The 27,669-nt window shown below is 35.1% G+C and overlaps 1 protein-coding gene across 1 annotated transcript in view; it reads right to left on the bottom strand.

The window, feature by feature from the left end:
• kiaa1109 (KIAA1109 ortholog) overlaps nucleotides 1-27,456 on the bottom strand; it is a 213,017-nt gene extending 185,561 nt beyond the window's left edge. Inside the window, 7 exon segments of the mRNA XM_056470418.1 lie at nucleotides 3,745-3,826; nucleotides 6,535-6,709; nucleotides 8,393-8,457; nucleotides 8,910-8,988; nucleotides 9,077-9,193; nucleotides 11,518-11,620; nucleotides 27,332-27,456. Of these exon segments, the coding sequence (XP_056326393.1) occupies nucleotides 3,745-3,826; nucleotides 6,535-6,709; nucleotides 8,393-8,457; nucleotides 8,910-8,988; nucleotides 9,077-9,193; nucleotides 11,518-11,608 (609 nt within the window). The 5' untranslated portion in view covers nucleotides 11,609-11,620; nucleotides 27,332-27,456.
• Nucleotides 27,457-27,669: the final 213 nt, after the last annotated feature.

Raw genomic sequence — 27,669 nt, 5'->3', positions numbered from 1 at the left:
ATAAACAAATCTCCACCAATACCACGACTAAATCCAAAAGACAAATATGTCTATGAAAACAGTGCTTCATTTGTCATGTTCTTTATTAAATGTCAGTGATGGCAGAAGGTTTGTCACTTTAAGAAATTCTTCTACAGCTGTTCATCTTTACTTTTAGACAACAATGTTTTGATGATATTTGCTATTTATTTTAAGCCAATCTAAATCATGTAGAGAACTCAGCATTTGTGCACTGAGAGAAACAAACGCATAAACAGTATAAAAGTATTGAGTTATCTACTGTCTCCTGTGCTTGATCTTGAAACTGATGAAGCCTGAAACATCAACTGTGAAATGTACTGCTGAAAATAGCCTTTTTAAAATATCTCAGTAGTGATGTGTATCAAAATATCAATGAATTTAGCAACACTGTGTTTATTCCGTTTTTCTGTGACGTTTCAGATCTGAATATAGTATATGAACGGTACAGATAATGTGGAGAAACAGAGACCGCAGTTAATTTCCAAGAAATTTGATACCACTGATAATTCATGATAACTCATGTAACTCATGTTGTAAAACCACATTCACACGCTGTAACCCATTCAGATCAGTTTGTAAAATCAGTAAATTATTTAGCAGAGTCTCTCTCTAAATGGCTCGTTTAAATCAGTAAATAATTTACTGCAGTCTCACTCTGAACAGATCATTTGAATCAGTAAATCAATTATTGGAATCTTACTTTGAATGGATCATTTGAAACAGTGAGTCGGTTACTGCAGTCTCACTCTGAACAGATCATTTGAATCAGTGAATCTTTCACTGGAGTGTCACTCTGAAGGAATAATTTAAATCAGTGAGTCATTTACTTAAGCCACACACGAAACTGCTCATTTGAATCTGTGAATCGTTTACCGCAGTCGCACCCTGAATGAATCATCTGAATCAGTTAATTGTTTATTGGAGTCTCACTTTGAAAAGACCATTAAAATCAGTGGATCATTTACTGAAGTCTCACTCTGAACAGACTATTTGAATCAGTAAATCGTTTACTGCAGTCTCACTCTGAATGGATTATTTGAATCAGCGGATCAATTACTAGAGTCTCACTTTGAATGTATCATTTGAAACATTGATTTGTTTACTGAAGTTCCACTCTAAATGACTGATTTGATTCAGCGAATCGTTTACTGGAGTCTCACTGTGAATGAACTATTTGAACCAGTGAATCATTACTGCAGTATTATTCTGAGTAAATCCCTTGAATCAGTTAAATCATCTCACTTTGAACAGACAATTTAAATCAGTGGACTGCAGTCTGAGTCTTAATGGATCATTTGAAACAGTGAATCATTTACTGCAGTCTCATTCTGAACTGATACTTTGAAACAGTAAATCGTTTACTGCTGTCTCACTCTAAAAGGATTGCTTAAATCAGTGAATCGTTTACTGTAGTCTCACTCAAAATGCATAATTTGAATCAGTAAATCATTTACTGCAGTCTCACTCTGAATGGAACATTTAAATCAGTGAGCTGTTTACTTTCGCCTCTCACTAAACAACTCTTTTGAATGAGTGAATCATTTACTAGAGTCTCACTCTCAATGAATAAATTGAAACAGTGAATCGTCTACTGCAGTCTCACTCTGAACAAATAATAAGAATCAGTGGATCATTTACTGGAGTCTCACTCCGAGTGAATCATTTAAATCAGTGAGCTGTTTGCTTTAGCCTCACACTAAACAGTAGTGATGCACGGTTGTCGGTTATATCCGAGGGCGCTGCGGATAATCCGCGGGTCGGGTAATAAAAAAATACATTATGATTAATTGCGGGTCGGTGCAGGTGGATGTAGTGGGACATGGCAGTGGACCAGTGAAAAAGCAGAGAGTGAGCTTTGCAGAATGGGAAGATATGAGACACCCAATAATAGGCTAATGGAGGAAGTGCAAGAGTAGCCTAATGTTCAAAGTTTCAGTTCGAGGAGTCCTCAAAGGAAAATCTGCTATCGTTCTGCGAGAAACAAGATCGCATATTTCCACGACTGCAGCGCCCTGCGAGGAGAATCTTGTTCATTTCTACAATGCACGGTGCGAGCGAACGCTCATTCAGTGCAGCTGGCTGTGTTTTGGAAACGAGGCAGAATTGCCCAAATCCAGGCAAAGTAGATGCTATTCTGTTTTTACATAGTGCGAAAACAAAGGCCAAGTAAACCCAACATAGCTGCCGTTTAGGCTGAAGTGCCACCCTTTTTGTTATCTTGTTTCTGTATCTGTAAAAGCAAAAATGTCTTATTTTTACTTTTTGTATCTACTTGAAAATGAAGAAAATGTTGTCTAAAGACAAACTTTTGTTTTTATAAATAAATGTTCATTTAAAAACGTTTAAGATTAACTTATTATTTTACTATCAGAGATGCGCAGATTCACTGAATCTGCTGTTAATATCCACGGTGACCTATCGTCATGCCTAAAACAAAGAATTAAATTGACCCTTCGCTAAGCCACACCCAAAAACCACCACCCCCCAATCGTGGCTTAGCAACCGTGGCTACACGCAGGGGCTCTGTCAAGCTTTCGAGCGAGGGAAACAGACCAAAGCGTTGTGCATATGGATTGGGCAAATCTGACCCGGTATCCTTAAAGTTTGGACGGGATGGTGGAATTTTTTTCCCTTTCCAAAACCTAAAAGCCAAGGGGAGAAATGGGCGGGTGGATGATTAGTATGAAGCTGCAGATTCGGGAGTCATTTCAGCTGATCCGCGCATCTCTACTAAACAGCTCTTTTGAATGAGTAAATCACTTACTAGAGTCTCACTCTTAATGGATCATTTAAAACAGTGAATCGGTTACTGCTGTATCACTCTGAATGGATTTTTGAATAAGTGAATAATTCCAGTCTTACTCTGAAAAAATCATTTGAATCAGTGAATCAATTACTGGAGTCTCACTTTGAATGGGTCACTTGAATCAGTGTATCATTTACTGCAGTCTAACTCTGAATGGATCATTTGAATTAGTGGATCAATTACTGGAGTCTCACTTTGAATGGATCACTTGAATCACTGAATCGTTTACTGCAGTCTAACTCTGAATGGATCATTTGAATTAGTAGATCAATTACTGGAGTCTCACTTTGAATGGATCACTTGAATCAATGAATCATTTACTAGAGACTCACTCTGAATGGTCCATTTGAATCAGTGAATCATTTCTGGATTCTTAGTCTGAACGGATCATTTGAATCAAATCATTTACTAGAGTTTCAATCTGAACAGATAATTTGAATCAGTGAATCATTCACTCGAGTCTTACTCTGAACAGATCATTCGAATCAGTGGATCATTTACTGACATCTCTCTCAGAAATAATCATATGAAACAGTGATTTGTTTACTGGAATCTCACTATAAACTGCTAATTTGAATCAGTGAATTGCTTACTAGATTCTCACTGTGAATGGATCATATGAATCAGTGAATCACTTTTATATTCTCACTCTGAACGGATCATTTAAATCAGTGAATCACTTCTGGATTCTCACTATCACTACCACATCAACTGAAATCCACTAATAAAAACTGCTATTTTCAAATATCTTGGTATTGATTTGTATTGAATGGATGGATGGAAGGATCCATATTGAAATATCCATAATTTGACAACATTAATGGGTTTATTTCAGTTGCTTGTGATGTTTCAGGTCTGAATATAGTATATGAATGGTGGCACAGATGAAGTGGAGAAACAGGGAGCGCAGTACTCACTGTGCTGATGTTGACTTTGATGACGGGGATGAGAGACCTCCAGGAAGACGACGGGTCCTGAGTCTCAGCTTTGATGTGAACACTTCAAAAACAACAAAAACACAACTTCATTCATGAGCACCTTTAGATATGAGGTACCGCAACCTTATTGTAAAATGACAGAGACAAAGTGAACGCCTTCAAGCCGTTATTTAGACAGATGATCAACAACACAGCTTGTATGCAGAAATGCCCAACAACATAAAGCTAAATATAAATAAAAAAAACTTTAAAAGAATAAATTAAATGAAGCCATTTTACTGGCAAGCAACAATCATTAAAGGTAGAAGTGAAGTCAACACTTGCGGCATTAAAGTCAACAAAAGCAATATCTGCACAAATAATGTCTTTTATAACACAGATTTTACAAACACTTTCTGTCTTTCACTGATCAGACACACATATTTTTTATGTTGGCTAATGAGTTAAATCAAACAAATCAATCTACGAACAGCTTATAGCTGCAGTATTTGCATTAATTAAGTTTCTCATGTCCAATAATTATGTTATTCAATCACAGGCCTGACAAAAACACTATCTCATAGTGACCCATAAATTATTGTAATAACTATTTTAGTATTTCATGTCCCTGATTATATAATGATAATATTGCATGTACATTTATTCAGAGGGGGATTATTGGTTCAAAGTAGGTTTTTTTCATTTTAGTCTAAATCAGGGGTGGGAAACCAATGGCTCACGAGCCACATGTGGCTATTTGACCAAAAAAAAGTGGCTCTCTAGCTCTCCAGTGACTCCCTTCAATAATATTTTACAGAAAATTACTAGAAATCAGTTTCCTTTTGAAAATACAATTACAATTCTCTTTTCAAAGTAATTTTCTTACAGTAAACTGAATAAGAACTCTGTTTACAATAAAAGAACATTTCGACCAATGCGTGTGTGCGGTGCTGTGGATTAACTTATCGTGACACCAATAAAGGGCAGCAACTTACATCATTCATGAGTGGTGATGGCAAAATGAAAAAAACCTATACATTTTCTTCACTTATGTACTTGTGATGCTTCATACTTGTTTATTTTTGAGTTGTATAGTAGTAATACACACACACGCACACACACATATACAATACACACACACACACACACACACAAACACTCACACATATATATTATATATGTATATATATAAAGTAGTCAACATTCGAAGTCAATCAAAAATGTTTTTCAAAATCGTCCAAGGTCTAGAATGGGTGTTGTTCAATAGATTTAGGACAATTATGATGAAAGGTGATGATCCACTTAAAATGTTGACTACTGTATATTCTGTATATATAAACACCCCAATGGCTCTTTAAGAATTCATTTGCAAAAAAAATCTGAATTTTTTTTTCTTTGCTGAAAAAAAGGTTCCCGACCCCTGGTCTAAATGAACAATTTTCAACAAATACCACACTATCCAATATGGAGAGCAAATTTAATCACCCAGACACATATATAATATTTAAAACACACTTATATCACAATGATGAGGATTGAATGCACAAAAAAAAATCTAAACCATGACAGACTGTATTTTATTCTTAAAATAGTAATTTAACAAAGTCCAAATTAAAAACTTAAAAACCACATAAATACCTATATGGAATTGACAGGTATAGCAGCCTTTTCTCAAATTGAATAGTTTTTCATTTATTTAATAAGTGTTTAACAGTAGATGGCAGTATTTAGAGCTAGTTATTTATCGAGTTATGCCAACTGTTAAGGCTGATTTATAATTCTGCGTCAAACACACACGTATGGCTTCGCATGGTCGCATACCCGTCGCAGTGGCTGATGTGCAGCTGATGTGCAAAAAAAAATTAAAAATGTAACTAAGCGCAAGCTCTGAGATTGGTTGGCTTGGTAGCTGTGACGAGCATGGGAGGAGCTGAGAGCCGAGAGCCTGATTGAGCGAGTGTTTACAAGTGTCAAGTCCCGTGAAGGAGCTCTAGATGGAAACTTTTGTTTGTGTTTACCTTATGATTAAAGTGATTGCATATCTGCTGTTTGCCATTTCAGAACAAGTGAGTTTTAGCTACTTGTACATTAAGGTAGCCTTCAGAAAAAAAACAAAATATCCGCGAAGAAACTTGCCACAGAGAAACATAAAAACATTCTGCCAGCTAGCGTTTCAGAAGTGCAGAAACGGAGCAACAGAAACAGCAAGCAAACTTATAAATGCACAGCTACGCACAGTTTAGCACTAATTGTTTTTTTTCCCCTCGAAACAAAGTACTATTATATATTATATATATATGTATATATTTGTTGTGGTAAAATATTAAATAAGTAGGAACAACCATAATAAATATCTTTATATAAAGACTTTGGTGAGCGTATTACTTTAACCGTTTCAAAGTTTGTTAATTATCGAGTTATGCTAATTGTTAGCTTGCGCCATTGTATACTGATCTGTTTTATTTTGGGGTTTTTGCCTTGAAACTAAGTACTTTTGAATCTATATATTTGATTATAGTAAAATATTGTTTAAGAAGAATAAGGAACAATCAACATTAATATCTTTACGTAAAGACTTTGGTGAACATAATACTTTAACTTTTAAAGTTAGTTTGAAAATACGCTTTATTTCTGTATTTCTACTGGGTGTAACTAGTAGTGCAGTAAGGACTTCACCTTTAAAAGTTGCGTCAGGGGAAAGTTTTGGAGCATTCAGAACAAAAATTACTTCACCTTTAATCTCATGTATCAGAGTGTTAGCTGCTTTTTCTGTATTAGTGCGCTGTTTACCTCTCCAAGGACTGATCCCTCTGTTCTCGGCCTTTCTCCTCATCCCGGTTGGATTGGATAAGGGTGGGCTCCAGGCCAAATATTTCCTGAAGCCGAGTGTAGAGATCCGTGCGATTATAAACATGGAACTCAAAGCCGTTAACAGTAACATAGAGACGCGTCTCAGCCTTTGGGTCTGGAAACACAATAGAACCAGTAAAATATTATTATTTAGCATTATTATTGTTGTTTTATTGACAATTCAATAAGAGAAACGTCATTTATATGGCATAGTTCACCCAAAAATGAAAATTTACTCAATATTTACTCACCCTAAATCAGTTTCTTTTTCCTATTCTGATTCAAATTTAAGACTTTTCAAGAGCCTTTTAAGACCATTATGAATGAAATTTTAGACGTATACAGGGCAAAACACAAAGGATTTTTTTTTGAATGGCCCAGTTACTTCTGTAAATAGTTTTTGTATTAATGGAAGATCATATAAAGGGACGTGTTGCTTTAGTTTTCGTTCCCTGATTCGGCAATTTAATTTGAAGAATTTGCTGTAAAAAGGTCTAAGAGCTGTTGTAAATTGTATCTTTTTGCAATATAAAAAAGTTTTGAGATGGATTATAGGTAAGCTTTACTTAGACATAAAGAACTTAAGACCTGTTTAAAATGATTTAAGACTTAACAACATAAAGGGTTCTATTTTAACGATCTAGGTGCAAAGTCTAAAGCGCATGGTGCAAAAGCATTAAGGGTGTGTCCGAATCCACTTTTGCTATTTTAAGGATGGAAAAATGTGAATTTCGCCATGGTGCATGGTCTAACAGGGTTGTGCTTATTCTCTTAATGAGTTATGGGTGTGTTTTGAGCATAATGTGCATTAAACCAATCAGAGCCTCATCTCCCATTCCTTTTAAGGGTCAGTTGTTTCGTGCCATGGCACATTTGCTATTTACATGGCAAACTTTGTAAATGGAAAAACTGAATACTTCACTAGCAAAAAAAACTGTTAAACAGACCATCTGCAGCACGAGGATAAAGAACGAGCCTCCTCCATTCAGCCTATTTACTTTACTTTTACAATTTAATTTTCTCCTTTACTTTCATGGATAAGGAAACGGTGGCAACTGACTCCACTGAAGACATCCATTAGCCTACATATTTAATTGCGTTTGTTAAGAGCAAAGATTTTTTTCAAAATAATTTCCAAATTCAGTTCTACTTTCCAGTAAACAAATAAATGAACAATAATAACGAAGTGTGGTCAAAAAACTGAGTTATATCCAAACACGCGTCATATATGCCCTATATGGTGATGCATACATCTCCAAAACCAGAGAGATGGACAAATCTAAACTTGTTTTTAGTAAAACAAATATAAATATGCATATAATAATAATACTGCTAATAACAAAAACATTTAAAAAAACGCAAATTGCATGAATAAACTGAAAAAAGCCCCACCGACATGAAAAAGGCATGGAGCTAAACACGTCTTGCTCCTTATTGCGTATTGTGTATGATAGGGCCCAATATTTCAGTGAATTTAAGACTTTTTAGGGCCTACATTTTATTTTAATTTAAGACATTTTAAGACTTTTTAAGACCCCACAGACACCAGCATTCTTTAAAATATCCTCAAAACTGGAAGGTGAGTAAATGTTGACAGAATTGACATTTTTGGGTGAATATCAATTCTTTTAAAACAGCATATAGATTAATAAACAACTCAAGCACAGATCAACCCAATCATAGAGCAACAAAAATGACATTTACAAATACTGTGAGATTGAGAGTGTTAAGATTGATATGATGTTGTTCAAATTTAACACAATTCTTTCCCGTTTGTTTGTTATGTTTTTGCACTGACCATGTTGCTTCTGCTTAGGGTTGTACATCTTCCACCAACGAAATATGAGCAACCCATCTTGAATTCTGAAAATGAGAAATATAAATAAAAGAGTAAATAAAGATTAAATATAAACCATATCAAATTAAATTATGGTCTCACAGATAACAGCAATAAGTAGAGTGTCAATAGTTTATTTGTGTGTGTTTGTGTATAAGCTATACACACAAAAACACACACGTGTACCAAGTAAACCTTTTATTCCTTGCTTTGCGAGTCCCCACAAGTATAGCAATACCAGTAAACTGACCTTGAGACAACATTTTATTTGTGGTCCACGAGTGAGAAAACGGCTCATAAATCACACAGAATTAAATATTTTGTAAATGTAAAAATGCAGATTGTTCTTGTGAGTGTTCTGTTTATGGCTAGGGTTGGGTAGATATATAGAATATTCAGTTTATACAGCATAAAAATCCTTACGCTTATGGGTTGTCCTCATAAAGATAGCTGTACAAGTGTGTGTGTTTGTGTGTACCTGATTGACATGTCTTCATTGATGAAATAGACATCTCTGAACATGATCTTGCCGGACAGCACAGAGAATGAAAATGAACCTGTAAAAGAAATGAGTAAACAATGCAAGAACAGGAAAAATCAATGGTGAAAAATGAACAAATAAAAACATCATTGAGACTGACTCACCGATGTGTATGTATCCATTCTTGTAGAGTCGGTTAATGATGAGGGTGAGGACGAGGCCAATATTGCGGGAATTGTAGTATGTCAGATATATGATCCATCCACATGACATAATAGTGGCTGCAGAAAGCAAAAACACAAACATAAAACACATTTAAAGAGCTGCAGTCAATAGCAGAATATTAACCAAATCAAGCAAACAACACGAGCTACAATAAACATCTTCAAGAGATCCGCACTACTACTTAATAGTTTGGAGCTGGTAAAATTTTTTATTATGCTCGCCAGCTATTTAACCACTCATATGGTACAATTTTTAAAAAAGCATTTATTTCAAACACAAATTTAGTGCTGTAAATACAGTGTACCTGGAAAGTATTCAAAGCACTTCACTTTTTCCAAAATTTTTTGTGTTACAGCCTTATTTCAAAATAGATTTAAATTCATTTATTTCCTTAAAGTTCCACACACAATACCCCATATTGACAATGTGGAAAAAGATTTTTTTGAAATTGTTGCAAATTTATTAAAAATAAAAAAGCTGAAAAAGCACATGTACAGAAGTATTCACAGCCTTTGCCGTGAAGCTCTAAATTGAGCTCAGGTACATTGTGGTTCCACTGATCATTCTTGAGATGTTTCAGCAGCTAAACTGGAGTTCACCTGTGGTAAATTCAGGTGATTTTACATGATTTGAAAAGGCATACACCTGTCTATATAAGGGCCCAGGGTTGACTGTGCATGTCAAAGCACAAACCAAGCATGAAGACAAAGGAATTGTCTGTAGACCTCCGAGACAAGATTGTCTCGAGGCACAAGGCTGGGGAAGGTTACAGGAAATTTTCTGCTGCTCTGAAAATTCCAATGAGCACAGTGGCTTCATCATCCTTAAGTGAAAGATGTTTGGAACCACCAGGACTCTTCCTGGAGCTGGCAGGCCATCTAAGCTGAGTGATGATGGAGAAGGGCTTTAGTTAGGGAGATGATCAATAACCTGATGGCCACTCTGTCTGAGCTACAGCGTTCTTCTGTGGAGAGAGGAGAACCTTACAGAAGGACAACCATCTGTGCAGGAATCCACGAATCAGGTCTGTATGGTAGAGTGGCCAGACGGAAGCCACTCCCTGCCTGGTTTTTGCCAAAAGGCATCAGAAGGACTCTTAGACCATAAGAAACAAAATTCTCTGGTCTGGTGAGACTAAAATTTAAATCTCTGGAGTGAATGCCAGGCGTTACGTTAGGAGAAAACCAGGCATCGCTCTTCACCAGGGTAATACCATCCCTATAGTGAAGCATGGTGGTGGCAGCATCATGCTGTGAGGATGTTTTTCAGCAGCAGGAACTGGAAGACTAGTCAGGATAGAGGGAAAGATGAATGCAGCAATGTACAGAGACATCCTGAACGAAAACCTGCTTCAAGGGCTCTTGACCACAGACTGGGGTGACGGTTCATCTTGAATACTTATGTACATGTGATTTTTCAGTTTTTTTATTTTTAATAAATTTGCAAAAATTTGAAAAAGAAAACTTTTTTCACATTGTCATTATGGTGTATTGTGTGTAAAATTTTGAGGAAATAAATTAATTTGATCTATTTTGGAATAAGGCTGTAACATAAAAAATGTGGAAAAAGTGAAGTGCTATGAATACTTTCTGGATGGACTGTATCTGTAACTGTTATTTGTGATCAATTTAATGCACCATTGTTGACTAAAAATATTTACTTGTACAGTGATAGTAAAAAGTAAGTAAAAGAGGTAAAAAAAAAAAAGTATAACCCCAAAGTTTGGTAAGGTGTATTGTGTGATACAGATTACACAATTGTCATTTTTTTAAGCCACATTATTTTTTACCTTTTTATTTGGAGGTATGTTTGCTTTTTATTTTAATGTATGTTTTTACTTTTTAATAAAGTAGTTTTTGTCATTATTTTACAGTAATTTGCCAAAAAAATGACCCCAAAGTTTGACAATAATGTATAATTGTCTACTCAGCACAAAATTACGGTTAAAAATTGTGCGCGTGCTAAAAAGTGCTGAAGAAGTGCAAACAGAAAGGGTGAATTTATCACACTGAAGGGACAGTTCACCCAGAAAAAGAAAAAAAATCTGTTTGTTGAACCCAAAAGGAGATATTTTGAAGAATGTTTCTACCAAAAAGTTGATAGTACCTATTAACTATTATAGCAGACAAAATAACACAATCAAAAATTAATAGGCACCGTAAAGTAACGGCCTGGTCATTAACAATGTTTAAAATGTCATCTTTTGTGTTTAATGGAAACAAAACAGAAACATACAGGTTTATGTAAGTTGAGTAAAAGGTTGTTTTTTGGGTGAACTGTACCTTTAAAACTCAAAACAATCTACTGGGCAACCTCCAGTGTAGACTGTAACTGTACAGACTACAATGTGTAGACGGAGCACAAATCATAAATCACTTACCCACAAGGAGCCACACAAAGGTAGAGTTGCGCCTGCTGAGGTATTTATCTATTTCATCGTAAGTGGGGAGACTGTTGTTGCCTTTATCCATGGTTACATCCCACTGCAGTTAAACAGAGCGGACATCACTATCAAATTACACAGGGTCTGCATCAGCCTCTCACTTATCAAGTAAACTGCAAATGCACACTCAGCATGCTGATTACAAAAGCAATGTGCTTAGCTTAAAGACAAAGCTAATACACTGACTGTCCCAACACGATTCACCGTGAAATAATTTCCTTCCACAATTGCTCACAGTGAGCACAGCATATTTTATGCGTTTATTAAACCATTGGTAATGATATCTGTGTACATTTTCAATCCTGTGAGCAAGTTTGAGAATCTCAAAGCACTACACTATCGTAAGTGCTTCTGCTAAAGAATGTACTGATCTAAAGTTTAAGCTGGTAAAAATTAAATGGTTAGTTAGTATTTTAACAGAATACTCAAGCTTTTTTGAAAATAGACTGATTTTACAAGTCCCCTAAGAGTTTAAAGTATGGATGCACCGATACCATTTTTTTGGTACCAATCCAATCGCGATATCAAAATTCTGACCAATATCGAACCAATATACGATCCAAATATCAGGATCAGTGCATCCCTAGTTAAAAGGTTGAACTTGACCATCTTTGAATCCATTCGATCAATCTCCAGGTCTGGCTTTTAGCTTAACTTAGCATAAAAGATTAAATCAGATTATAGACCATTAGCATCTCCCTCAAAAAAATTTATAAAAAGACTTTCAATAATGTTCCTATTTAAATCTTGACTGTTCTGTAGTTTCATAATGTACTTAGAGAAAATAAAAAGATGCTATTTCCATTTTCATAATGATCAAGGAACTTTTCTGCCATACCATTGCTGCAGCAGGTGCAACAATATTATGCAGCACCAGAAAAAAAGTGCACAGCTAGGTAACAGCACTGCGTAATATCATTGTGCCTCCTACAGCCATGGTACGGCATCAAAGTTCCTTGATCAATACGCTGGAATCAGAGTATAGTTCATTATAGGAATTTGAGCATAAAAGAAACTCATAAAGGTTTAGAATGACCTGAGAATGATTAAATTGTGAGTATAATTCAATTCTGAGTGAATTATCTCTTTAATGTATGTTGTATTGTTTATCGAAATTCACTTAGAGCAGAACAATATGACCAAGATATCTTAAAAAAAAGTCCACAGATTCTGTCTGGCCCTGCTGATAATCAGCCAGCTTCACATCAAACTGTTCGCACAAACTCATTTGCTGGGGTCTAAATCCAGATGATAATACCGTTTTTTAAACTGCTCATATTCCAGCCCAATACAGACGAAAGCAGAAACAAAGGAAGTAAATGATGGTTCACTCGAGGTAGTATGTTTTGAATGGGGCAGTATTAACATGATTAAAAAAAAAAAAAAAAAAAAAAAAGAATTGGTCATAATACATAAAGAAAACATCGGTTTTAGGTTCTGAATTATGGTTTCAATTTCTTTTTTGATTAATCATCCAGCCCTAAATTACAGGTATAAAGCCCGTTTAACACCGCAAGCCTGAGCAGATTTTAATTTTTTTTTTTTTGCGTCCATGTTAACAGATTAAAGCTTTCATGCGTGAACATCGCTAAAGCAGCAGTGCCACGATAGTTTCGGCGATGGGTCTATTTTTGCCACGCTGCTTACACTCAATTAAAGTGACAGTGCATTGATAATGACCAAAACACATTGAATGACAGTAAAAAGTAGCAATTTTGCCCTTTAATGCATCGATAATATTCACTGATTTTTTATATATTTAATCAAATGAACTTAAACGGCAACTAATATTTATTTGGGCCTGAACTACAGAACCAAATTTAAAACAATTTTAGTATCAGTTTTGCTTAAGATTCACACTAGTTTGATCATGTATGAACACTATTATAATAATTACATTTCATAAATATTAGTTTAACTATAGGCCTACATCATCCTGACAATAAAAAACCAAATTACATGATATCAGAGGCGATTTTCTTTTGACCAAGTGCACCTAAAAAAAGACATGAATGACACTCCTCATAAAGCATGAGAAGCATACAGTTCTTTAGGATCTATATAGTTCGTAAAACAAAGACTTGCAGGTTAAGGAAACAGCATAGGAGGAAGTTGCTGCGGGCCTTGAAGCAAATAAAAAGTTTAAAAAAATATGCTGCCACTGACAGTATAGTGTGGCCATTACTATACTGGGGCATTAGGATCCACACAGACGGCAAGCTAAGCATCCCCTGCTGGCCTCAACAACACCACTTTATACAGCAAACTAATTTTCCCATGTGGTCTACCATCCACACTAACCAGGCTCAGAGACGCATTTGAGGTATTTGTCTGCAGCACAGCAGAGCATGCATAAAGAACACATCGCTCATGAAAATGCACACTATAAATAAAGTTGCTGTTTTTAGCTTAATAATATTCCGATTGAACCACTGAAAGGAAGTGATCTGTTTTGAGGATGTTTTTGTTTTTTGCTATTTTTGGGAGTTTGAATGAGTCGGGCCATTGCTGCCTATGAAGGATGAGGGAGCTCTCAGATTTCACCTAATATATCTTCATCAGTGTTCCTAAGATAAATGAAACAGTTTTGAAACAGCATGTGTCTGAGTAATCACTAACATCATTTTCCTTTTTGGGTGAACTTACCCTTTAGTGCTCATCTCACATCTACACCTTAATTTTTTTTATTAAATTGCATTATTTTAATTCTGGAGTGAACTCTCTTTAAAATGTATTATAAAGAAACATTCAGAAGAGAGATGGCCAACAAAGAAGTGGCATTGTCTGCAAATGCAGGCTGTTTAATTGTTACTAATCACAGGCTAATTACAGTGACTATGAGCTGCGCAGTCGGTGTAAAAAAGAAAAAGGAATTGCTTCTCCTTGAATGAAATCCACTTGTAATCCACCTTAAATCCCAAATAATCCAAAAGCATCTTAAAGTCCATGTGAACCAGAAGATTCTGAGACTTTCATTTCAGCATGTTGATGTACTTCCAACTAAAAGTGAATATTGATTAGGGGGCGGGGCTTTCTTTTGTGCATTTTACCCTCATAGCAAACTAACATTAAAAGGGGCGTTTAAAGGGTCACGAAACACCTAAACACTTTTCTTTGAGATGTTGACAGTCAACACTGTGTATATATATATATATATATATATATATATATATATATATATATATATATATATATATATATATATATATATATATATATATATATATATACATACATATAGTATGTCTTGTGTTGCTTAAAACACCATTAGGACACATATTTTTCACAAAAAAGTGAAAATTGGTTGTTTTTGCGTTATTTCGAGCGAATTCGTTCTTTCGGTTTGAAAAGAAATTTTGAAGCTACGTCACAACGATCATTGTGTAAGTTCCCGTGTGGAGACTGGATGTCTGTAATGGCCAGTACAAAGAGACGTCATTTGAAAGACTTTATTTGAACCAATGTGTCTTTTTAAATGGTTGTCCATCAGTTACATCCGTCCTCTGAACCCAAAGTGCGGTGTGAGGTGGGGTGCTAGAATGATGTTTTCATAACAGATGTAGCATGCTAAGATTAACAAATACAGTTGGGAAACTACCATTGCAAGACTTTAATATTCGCCTAGTCAGGAGGAGCATCTTCACTTTCTCCTGCATTCACAGGTGTGTTTGTGTTGAAAGGTTAAAAATGATAAGACAGTGAAACTGCACTATCATCAACCAGATAATGTGACTGAGGGGAATCTGGTGGAGAGAAGTCCTCCACTTCCACACAGCTCTCAGATCCGCTGTAAACGCTGCTCTCCAATTCGCTGTCCATCTCCTTTGCATCTGTGTTTGGGTTGCCGGTCGCACATAAACTCCCATTTTAATGCAAACCCTGAACAAAGCTGGACTCACCCACTTTCCTGACTTTTTTTTTAAACTAGAGGTGTGAAAACACCCTTCTGAGATAGGGGGTTTCAAAGGCCTTCAAGAATATTGTGGCTGAAGCCGTCAAATTCCAAACTCAGAAGCAAATGGTTAGACTTTAATTGAAGATTACCAAAACAAACATGGCTTTCCACTGGATTAACTTGCACACATTAAATATTCCCCAAGAATAACAATGTGCGCTAGCAAAATAAACATTTTAAACTTTGATTTCACAGGCACTTCAAATCTGTTACTGGAAGACATCTTTAAATAGACCAACTTAAACACAAGCTGTCTTCATTCACTCCTTACTTAAGCACATAATCACAGACTAAATTCTATAATAAATTCTAGAGTTTTGATGTGTTTGGCATACTGCCTATGTTTTAGGTTAGTATTATTTCCAACTCCTTGTTAATGAATGCACCAGCATAACGTATTATTAAGAATAGTAAACTGACAAAATGAAACAAAGTGTAGTTTTACTACAGTAAAGTGGTGAATTGTAGTATAATATACCCTATACTGTATAAAACTACAGCATTGGGTCACTTGTTTATATTACAGTTGTTGTGTAACTATAGCAACTTTAGTATTGTCACAACAGATTAATTGAAGTACTTTACTATAGTACTATTCAAAACACTGTATACACCAATAGACATATTCAGGGGCCCTGTGGAACAGCTCCAAAATCTCAACAACAATGAGCACTTTTTTGTAGTTGCTATGATAAAATGGGATTGATAGTGACATTTATTTGAAGACTGAATAGTATAGTAGGCTACAATACCTTATCAAGTATTTCCATATTTACAAATCACAGTTACATTTCTGCTTGCATTAGTTATATTTTTGTTTAAATGTTTTTTATTTGACTGGTATTGTGCACCTTGGATGTTTAATAAATGTTTTTAAAATAAAATAAAATTTTTACTTCTGTGTCTTTGTGTTTGAAACATGAAATATCTCAGCATGTAACATACAGCCAAAAATGTTATGGTTTGTTAGATTAAAAATCTAATATGTAGGTCTATTTTTAGAATTTTGGTTATTGTTAATAAATAGTGTACCAATCTCAATTATATCAAAAAGCACAAAAGGAAGAGGAAACACAAGACAAATTGTGAGTCTGCATGTCATCTCACTGAGCGAGCAGTGTTTTGAGAGCGCGAAAGAAAATTTGTGCGTGAGCAGCACATTTTTGCGAATGCGTGAGCAGCGCATGTACTAGAGCTCGCAAGCAGTTTTGTCCACGAACAGAGGAAATAGGTGCACGAGCAAGGAGATTCGCTCGCTCGTATTACATGGATGCGGTCTCGACATGTAATTTTGTGCTCACAACATTTGTCAGTGAAATAACGCCATATAAATACAAAACCAATTTGTTAAATGCATACATAAAAGAGCTTATACACACCTAAAAAATGTTTATTTAAAATTAGTTAAAAGAACACAATTATTTCGTGTTTTTTTTTTTTTTTGGAACAACTTAATTGTTTTTAGAAATGTAAGTGGGTTGAATATAAAACATTTAAGTTAACTTAATAAATTGTGTTGGGACAACATGAAGTAGATGTGTGGAAGCCGGTATTTTTTACAGCGTAGCCACAAGGATTCTTGTTATGACCTTATTATCTGCATGCAACACTTCTAACATTTACAGTTAGCATTAACACATATGTGCAACTGTGAAACCAGCTGATGCGTCATCATTGGTGAGGAACATATAGCCTTTTATAATGCTTTTTTATTCTGGTGTGACAGGTTTATCCAGACAGATGTCATGTATGAGACATCATTTTCAGATGAAAAGATACAGTGATACTCGACCAAATGTAATAATGTCACTCGATTTATCATGTGACAAGCAGGTGTGTTTAAATAATGAGATTTCAGAGCAATCTAACTGAGAGTAACAACATCTTCACATCTTTCTTGCCAGTCGACTCTTCAGGCTTAAACAAGAGAACGATCTGTCTGAATTAGAGTTGAGGTTGACTTTAGTCTTACCTCTGGAGGAGTCTGAGTGACTTAAAGCTACTGTACAGAGGAAGTCTGCTATTGAACAAAAGGTGTTTCAGAGGGCAGAGCGTAAATCTGAAAGAGAAACGGATGCTGCTCTTTCTTCAGCTCTTCGGCAATAGTTGTGCAAGTACTTGAGCAAAAGCTGATGTAACTTATTATCATCATTTTGTCAACATTAAACCCTGTGGTTTTGGTTCTTTTTAGTATCACATGCCTATTAGGGCTGCACGATTCTACCTAAAATGAGAATCATGTTGTTGTTTTTTTTTTGCTTAAAATCAAGATCACGATTTTCTCACGATTCTGTAGATGTAAAATAAAGGTTAATATTAGTAGCCTATTATTACTGTTATTTCTCAAACATATGGTAAAACAACAATAATATTACGATGTGTAGGTCTACTGTTGCTTAAAATGCTAAAGTTTGACTTACAATGGTGGACTTGAAAAGACTTAAAATTTGTCCTGGATTTTAATGCACAGTTAAGTGATGACATTATGTTTGAGACATATGCTTATCATTTGTCATTGACAACATTAATAGACGATGTTTTTCACTGGTTAAATGAAACATTTATCATTATCAGGTTCCTTCATGCATTTTATTCAACATTATATAGGCTAGAGTAGTTATACTGACCCAGTGAACATTTATTTTCATGCACAACACTTTGTGTTCGCTATGAAAGAAAAAATATCAAATGCTTGTCATAATCATAACTCTAAAATGCGATATGATCATTTAAATGATGTGCAAGCTTTTGGTTTCACTTTCACTGCCGAGTGCTGCAGTCAATCTGAAAAAAAAAACACACACATGCAAATGATACTTCCTGCGCGGCTTCTGAACGATCGCTCTGTGCAACAAACTGAACATTATTTACAACTTTATTACCTGTTAATAATAGTCTATGCAGGTTCTGTTCACTAAAGTAGACTTCATTGGCTGGCACACGCGCATCCTCTTGGTAGTAAACAAACAGTGCGTCGGCTCACGTTAACGCCATTTTAACGCTATTTGGAGGTTTTCATGATGCTGAGCAACATGGTTGCTGTCCATGTTGCTGTGAAGACTTGTGTGACCGCCTTTATGCATCTCTCCTGACCTTGAAAATATAATTGGCTGAATCGCAGAAAAGCTGAATTAAGATGGTGTGTAGGGTCAAATCAAGATCGTGATCTTTTTTTTTTATTAATCGTGCAGCCCTAATTCCTATTTTCTCAATTTTGAATCTACGACTATTAATGTAAATTAGAAGCGAGTGTGTTACCCACAATCTCCTGCTCTTCAACAATCGGTATTTGATAAAGATGTGCAATTAGGAAGTGTGCGTTAATTTGTTACTAAGAATTAAAAGATAAAATACTGTACCTACACTTGTCAAACTACTTATTCAAAAAGAGCTGAAACAACACAAATTTTGAGTTTTTTTTAGGACAACCTAATTGTTTTGTGTTCAATCCACTTAAATGTTAACCCTGAAATGAGAGAAACTCTGGGTTTTCCATTTCAAAATGGCAGGTTTGTCGAACTCGAGAAAGCAGGGTAAGTCATGCCTGTTTCTGAAAGAGAGGCAAGTTTTATCCAGAGTAAGTTACCAACCTAACCTAGTCAGGAGCAGGTTTTATTCTCTAAACTCTGAGTTTGCGCATAAAAAAATCAGTTGATGGAAATGCCAAGATGCACATTTTGAAAACACGCATAATGTATGTGCATAACTGAGTAGGATAAACTTTTTATTCGAAAAGAAAAGATGTGCATAAACTACAATGGAAACACTTTTACTGAACACATTACAGTGTGTGCGTTAAAAAAGGTTTGTTATCATATCATGAAAATGTGTGTGAATTGACAAACCAGCAGGCTGAACACATTGTAAAACATCGGAAATGTTGTTTTGGTCATTCTAAAACACTTTAACCATTTCAGTATTAGTGTTATTATATTATTAATTATCTCCAGGGCATCTGGAGCATGTCAAGAGAGTCTGTTCTCCACATCTTATGGCTTCAAACGCCACCACGCGTTCATTGTGTGGCGGCATTGCCTTCTGAGGTGAAAGTAATTTATTAAATAAAGAAAAGATTGACGCAGCTTCTTCTACTGCAATAAGTTCTGTTTTTACTTTTGATATTTGGCACCAGTTAATCAGGAAGAGACGATTTTGTTCTCTTTGATTCATTGGATGGAAACGCTGCTTTATTCACACATCTTTTATGCGATATTCCAGTGCTGCCAATAAATTTAATTTGCATTTTTGGATGAAAACATAGCTATTACCTACATTTCAGTCACAAAAAGAACAAGTCACGTACGAGAATTGCTTGTCCTTTTTTGATAATTAATTAGCTGTATTTACTGTAATTACTGTAACTAGATTAATGGGATTATTACTCTTTGTAAAAACTATATTTTAGTTCTGCTTCCATTCTAAATGTCATAACTTCTACCAGTTGATCAATAAAAAGTCAGACACACAAGTGCACTTTTAAACCTATTAAAAACTCAATTTTAGAAATTTTATCTTAAACTGATCAGCGCGTGTAAAAGTGAGAATCTTAAATTAAACATTTCCACTGAACATTAAGTAAAGGTTATATGCATTCTTGTTTAGTCAAATTTGTTGTAGAAACTATGGAGTAGCCCATTTTATGTAATTAAATGCAATTACATCTAAAATAATGAAATTACGGCCAATTCCCCACTTTTTCAAGTGAAAAGTTAATAAACGTCACATATTACACTACTTTTTTATTATACTTAAATATTTAAATACTTTAAATGTAACATTACGAATTAACTTGAGCAGCTATGTTTTCCCACACTAACTGTCTCTGTTTCACTGATGCAGTGGTGTTGCGTTTTTAAATATATGGTCATATTTGCTATATCTTTGCATGAGCACATCAAGTTCAGCTGGAGAAAGAAATGCTGATCTCTTTTTTTAGACGTTGCCAAAGTAACTCGTAATATCTGCACTCAATTGATAATGCCATTTTATACATTGCGTTGTGCGCGCTTAAATCTAAATTAGTCTACTCAAAGTTGATTGACGCAACTCAGATCAGCTGTTCTGAAACCGAAAACCGAATGTTTTTAATCTCTCGGTAAGTCAACTCAGAGTTCAAGTTTAAACTCGAGTTGGTTAAACCCCCTTACTGAAACAGGCCCTGGTAAGATAAGGTATGGTAACTTCCTCATGGGAAAACTGGATTGCAATATTATCAACTGGTGATTAACAGACAATATGCTGTAAGACATCATATCACCAATAAATATATAAATAAACATACACAATGTCAGACCAGCTGACTTCATAGTGCATTACCATTTTAAAAAAATCTGATTGCTTGATATGAGATCAAATTTGTCCTCTTATAACAAAACTCCTATTGTTATAAAAATGGTAATTTTATTTGAACAATCAGTCCAACTTTCAAAATTAAAGTAGAAAGAAAAAACGATTTACTGCGGAAGTTGATAAAAGCCTGCTGCCTTTTTCACTTTATAGCTTCATTTTTTAACAGCGTGTAAAACGAGCTGCTGTCCTTTGCTCAATGGAGTTTAACTTTACTGTGTACTCTTAATAAATCCTCTTTGACAAGCTTTTTTTTAAACAAGAAATGTCACATTCTGATTAGAATTCGCAGAGATTTGGTTAAAAACAAATTTGACTTCTATTGTCATTCTGCAATGCAGAAGTGCGCTCATATTTGATCCTTTGATTCAATTGGCTATGGGAGAAATAACTATAGGTATAATGAACATCAGAAACGGTCAAACTACCTGCTTTACAAACAAGTGTGTTTATGACTATACATAAAAAGCAAAATGATATAAAACATTTGCAACATCAAGCAGCACAACAAGCTGTTTCTAATGTCTAAAAATCAATAAAAGTGAATAAGTCTGGAAGTCTCAAGCCAAAAACATTCCAAGAATGTGAAGACTATAAGGTCAACATGACATAGAAGCTGGGATTCCACCACTATGTGTAAACGCACATTTTGAAGTATCACATGAGAAACAAGTGATGAAAATGCAAACTTTTTGAATACAAATTTCCACAAAACGCTTTTACACTCACTTGAGGACATTTTGGACTTTGTTGTAAATGCGAATAACGGGAGAAGGACATGCATTCGCTGAATAAATCAAGATAATCACAAAAAATTATTAAATAAAAAATACCTTACTGATCTTCACTGTACTACTACTACTAGTAGATAACTGTATAATTGTCCTACTAATAGACAAATTTAATAAAGTCCACAATTACAATAACTTTTAGTATTACATCTGATTAGGTTGCAGCTAGAAAGACAGCACTGCGTAAAATGCCGAAATAGTTGGCGGTTCTTTCCACTGTGGCGATAAGTAACACACGTTCCGTAATAATACTACTTTTCTAAAGTAACGAGTAAAGTAACGCATTACTTTTAAAAATAAGTTATGTTATTCGAGTTACTTTTTTACCTTGCTTAATTGGCTTTTACAATAAATATTGCGGAATAAAAATAACCTTAGTCAGATTGAATCACACATTCAATAAGAGAGCATGCTGTCAGGGAACAGACAGTTGGCTCGCACTCATCATCATCATCAGGTCTCCTTTATCACAGCAGATGAGTCTGTGTACTGTTCTACTAACTGAATAACTCAGGATATTGGTTTATTTCGAGTCAGGGTGTTCGATATGTTGGTACTGAAGATGCAAGCAGTTTCATGACAACTCTGTTCAATTTAATGAACTGGTTTAACCGGTTCACTTAGAAGATCCGGTTAAAACAAACGATGCATTTGGGAAATGCCCATCATCACTACAGACAGTCAGAAACAGAAACAATGTTTCTTGTTATTTTGAACTCATCGAAGAAAAGAAGTGGATTGTGGAAGTAAAACTCCTGACAACTGCAAGAAACGTTGTGAACACTGTCTACTGTAGAAGCGACTACATTTTGCAATATAGTAAGAAATTTTCTCTTTTGGGGAAACCATTTACACTATTGTTAAGGCCACGTGAAGCAATGTATTCAATGTATAAAGCTTAAAAAGATTTATTTTGATTTGGGGATGTTTTTTATCATCTTACTGTTCATTTTGTTATTAAACATTTTAAAGGTTTAAAATCTGTTTTTGCCTTAATATAAATTATTTCATGTTAGTACTCTAAGGTTTTATTGCAATCTTTATCTCAATGTACAGTGAATTTACCTAACTAATCACACAAAATGTACAAAAGTAACAAACACATTACATGCTTTCCTTAATCTGTATAAACAGCATGTATATCACTGGGCTTGCGAAAGTTCTCAAAATATAAATTTATCCACATTTTTTTTTTTTAAGTAAATGAAGGTGTAGGATATATACAGTAGGGGGTTGTTAAATGCAGCTTCTCTATAAAAGCCAAAAGATGAAAAAACACCAGCAATTTCTAAAAGAGATCAAACCTCAACCAGGTGAGGAAAAGCAATGCAAAAGTAACTGAAAAGCAATATACGCATTAAATTCCATAAAAAGTAACTAAGTAACACAACTAGTTACTTTTCCGGGTGGGTGGGGGGTGGAGGTTGGGGGAGGGGTCTGAGGGTTATTCAACATTGTTATGCACTACCTTCAAAAGTAACTTTCCCCAACACTGGTGGCGACCCATGATAAATAAGGATTACATCTGATTGTTATTAATGTAACTTTTATAGCTTTAATAGCAGCTTTGTAAGTAATACAGTAGATGATGCAGTGATTATTGTTACATTTCATTATTACATTTCTTTATAACTTCTTGTTAAAGTAAACATTTTTATTTCATTTTTGTTTCTCTTGTAATATTTTTTTTACTTTATGTTTATTAGCAAAAATAAAGAACAACAAACAATCACTGCTTAATTATTTTTATTAATACTAATAAAAGAACTGGAGCAAAAGTATCAAGAATTATTTTATAATATGTCTTCAAAAGGATATGAGAATTAAATGAGACAAATGAAGATTTACACCTCTAGTCTGGTGGACCTTCTCAATTTTTTTTATTCTGTTATTGACTTGCAGTTTTTTCTTTGTTATATTTACCTCTACCAAACCAAGGTTTCAGCTAAACAGCATTCGCTCAGGCTTGCATTGGTTTAGGTGGATGTGAATGTCTGCTACAATTGAACAGTTTCCTGCTGAATTCCTCAGATCAGTTGTAACACGTTCAGCTTGAAACGAATAACCAGACAAATACACAGCAAAAAGCTCATAGAAACAGCACTGAAACACATCAGGTATTGCATTTGTTGAGTTATTATTACATGGTCAAATACTGCATACTGTAGCTACTTCTGTTTGTCTGTTCACAACGAATATGATTTTGACTCAATATTTACGCCCATGCATTTCACTTAAGTAGGATAATGGACTAATCAGGATCCTGCTGGAAAGCAGCTACACAGTAAATACGGTTGTGGTAATAAGAATACTGTCCATACACTTTGAAGAATCTACAATTAGGGCTGTGCGATTAATCGAAAGCGAATCGCAATCACAATTTGAAACGTTACGATTAGTTTATTTATTTGACATGGACATAACAATTACACTGGATAACCAAATGCATTTGTTTAAGTGTTTTAGCAAACTTGCTAATTCTCAACACCTGTCCACAGGAGGCTTGACCAAATTGACAAAATGGCACTAAAATAAAAAACATATACACAGCATTATAATTCTTTGCACAAAATTACTGCAGCAAAAGCAAAGGCGACATGATCCAACAAACTAACAGTAGACTATTTGTGCAAACACTGCTGTTTTGCTTTTAACCACTTTTTAAGAACACTACTAAAAATATTTAGGTTACTTTCTAATTTTAAGCTAACAGGTAAATCATTGCACAGTTTGGCTCCCTTTACAGAGAAGACAGATTGACTAAATGAGGTCTTACACTTTGGCACTACAGTCACCATTAGCAGTTGCCCGTGTGACTCTGAGAGGTTTGATGCCTACTGATTAGATCAGAAAACAGGATTGGAACATGAATATTTAAACATTTAAAAAACAATTTAAGATAATTAAATTCAATAAAACTATCAAAACTAAAAAGGTTATGTTTACATAAAACTTCACAATGATGCCATCGCATAGGCTTTAAGTCCATAATTTTAACTGCTTGTTTATATATTGAGTCAATAGGCTTCAATGAAGTTAAATCACAAGAGGCTGCAATATGAAATATATATGTATTATTTAATTTCTGTTGTCCAGAGCAAATGCGTGACAGTCTTACTAGCCAATTGAGTGAGCACATTTCCTTTCTGCCCAATCACAATTAAGCAACCAAACTATGCTGAACACTCACAATAAAAAAAAAAGAAAACAAACTGCAAAGCGCGGACAAGTGAGATAATGGCGTCTGCTGCTTTAGAAGCCTTAATAGACGAATTAGTATGAAAGAAAAACAGCACTGGTAAAATGGGAATATTTTGATTATCTGTCCAAAAAAAAAAAAATGCACAGCCCTATCTATATACAATATAATAATTATTTCATCAAAATAAGAAGGATTATGAATAGCAACACTGTCCTCAATTAGCTATTTCACTCAACTGATGTTTATGCATGTGTGAAACAAGACAAAATAACTTCCTTTCTTTCATTCAAGCTTCAGCTTAATAATCTGTAAGGCGTGGCAACAATTCTGTGACAGCTCTCAAAAATTACCTGTTTTTGTTCGGTGTCTGTGACTTTGAATCCAAAATATTCCCATATTAACTATTTCTTTTTATATATTATTTGTCTATTAATGCTTCTGAAGCAGCAGACGCCATTATCGCACTTGTCCGCGCTTTCCTGATTTTCTTTTTTTTATTGTAGATATTCCGCATAGATCGGCTGCACAATTCTGATTGGGCGGAACAAAAGTGTGCTCACTCAATTGGCTAGTAAGACTCTTACACAGATGGCAGTCATGCATTTGCTCTGAGAGGGGAAAATTAAATAACACATATATTTCATATCGCAGCCTCTTGCGATTAACTAATCTCAACGTTTCAAATTGCGATTGGATTTTGATTAATCACACAGCCCTATTGTACACAATACACATGCACACTAGATCAAAGGCTGATTTCAACTACGGCTGAGGTTATTAACTAAGGGCTGTTCACATATCCTGTCTTTTGCGTGTGCAAGTTCGTTATTTCCAATGGAGACTCATGGCTTGCGCACGCTTGTTGGCAGCGACCTGCTCACCCTTTCCAGGCGTACCTAGTTAAAAGAATGCCACAAGTACACCGCGTAGCAAAAACTGACTGATCAGCTTCATACTTTGTATGGAATATACACATTTCTACTCCAAAAATAAAAAATACAAAAGGAAAATACCAAACAATTTTGTAATATAGTTGATCAAAAGTGTCTTCAGACAGAGGTTCAGCAGCCTTTGACTACATTTCTACTCTTTAAAAATAGAAACAGTTAGCTAATATTTAGCTTAGATTTACATTAGACAAATACATTTTTACATTACATCTTTCCATCATTTTCAGTGTACAATTATTACTTGAAATGCCAAAAAATGTTTTTACTTATTTTTAAGTCAAAAGAGAAATTAACTATTGTTTTTTATTATTATTTAGTGCTGTATAATTGGTTGCTATACAGAAAAAAAATACACTTGAAAATCACATGAAAACCCCGTATATTTTAAACTAATAGTGTTTTGAAATTAATTAATGCATAACAATCATGATAACCATGAAACCATGATTACTCCTAATGATTACTCCATGATTACCAAAATCTATAATCGTTCCATCGCTACTCTCAAAATCAATCTACATAAATTTGCAGATTTTTAACATAATTCTGCACAGAAATAGCCAAATAAATAAATAAAAATCAGTGTGCATATTTTGTCTAACCACACATGTGATCAATAACATAATTGTAAATAAATTCAATAACAAACAAACAAAAATCACTTCCAAGTGATGTTCTTAGTTGATGAGAAAAGTAAACCAAGCCGGAAGATTTGCATCTCTGTATTCCCTTACACAAAAGAATACCAAGCCTACAACTAAAAATAATTGGCAGAACATTAACTATTAACGTGACAGTCAAAATGAAACTGAAACAGAGATGTCAACAACACCTGTGCAACTCTAGAATCCAGTGTCAACTGAGACCAACTAGTGACTTAACATCATGACAGGATCACAGCAGCTTACTGTCACATACAGCACAGCAACCATATCTCTATTGAGATATAACATAAAGCATCCGCTGTCCTTTAATAACACCTAAAATACTATAGATAAAGAAACTAGAGCTTATTCAACACATTCGTCCACACAAACTGCTTCGAAAAGGTGAGGCATGTTACACAATAATGGAGTTCATTATTTCTATATGTGACCACAGAACTGTTGTACGTCAACAACGTACAATTCTGAATAATATGATGTAGTAATAATAAAATTTAATGTAATTCACTCACATTATTACCAGAGCAGATTTGACAACCATCATTAATCATGCGCCACGATGGTTTTGATGAGAAATATGAATAACGTTACGCATTCGCTCCTGCGTGTCTATCACAGGCTCTGCTGTTTGTAAATCGCAAGAGCAGATATCAGTGAACTTTATTAGTCGGGTTAGCGCCATATTTAATACACCGAACAGATGGCTCTGTGTGTGTGTCTATGTGTATGAGCTCAGCAGGTGATCCAGGATCAGATCCAGACAATCTCTGTTGTATCGTAGGCCGCAGCCCGTGATCGCACACGCACACATACGACCAGATTGAAACACGCAGCGTACCCACCTCGCCTTGCAGAGTGTGGAATTACATTTCACGTTGCCATGATCCTTATAGCTGCTCTCTCTCGTACACCTCTCAGGCGACAGCACCCATTTCTCAAACTGCCGATTTCTTTTCCGGAGTATTTACATGGCCAATGCTTGTGCTTCCTGTTTCTTCTTCTTCTTCTTCTTCGTTTTTTGGCGAATTGCATTCTTTGTGCATATCGCCACCTACTGTGCTAGTTGTGCAACCAGATTCTGTGATTGCTCTGCCCCAATCCCACAGACCTCAGAGTCCAGGCGCCGGTTGACGCTGCGTGTTCAGCTCCTCCCCCCTGCACACTGAACTCCTTAATCCCT

The sequence above is a fragment of the Danio aesculapii genome, chromosome 13 (genome assembly GCF_903798145.1).
Source record: "Danio aesculapii chromosome 13, fDanAes4.1, whole genome shotgun sequence".
Taxonomy (NCBI): Eukaryota; Metazoa; Chordata; class Actinopteri; order Cypriniformes; family Danionidae; genus Danio; species Danio aesculapii.
The sequence above is the reverse complement of the archived record's forward strand: the minus strand, read 5'-3'. Positions and strand labels throughout refer to the sequence as shown.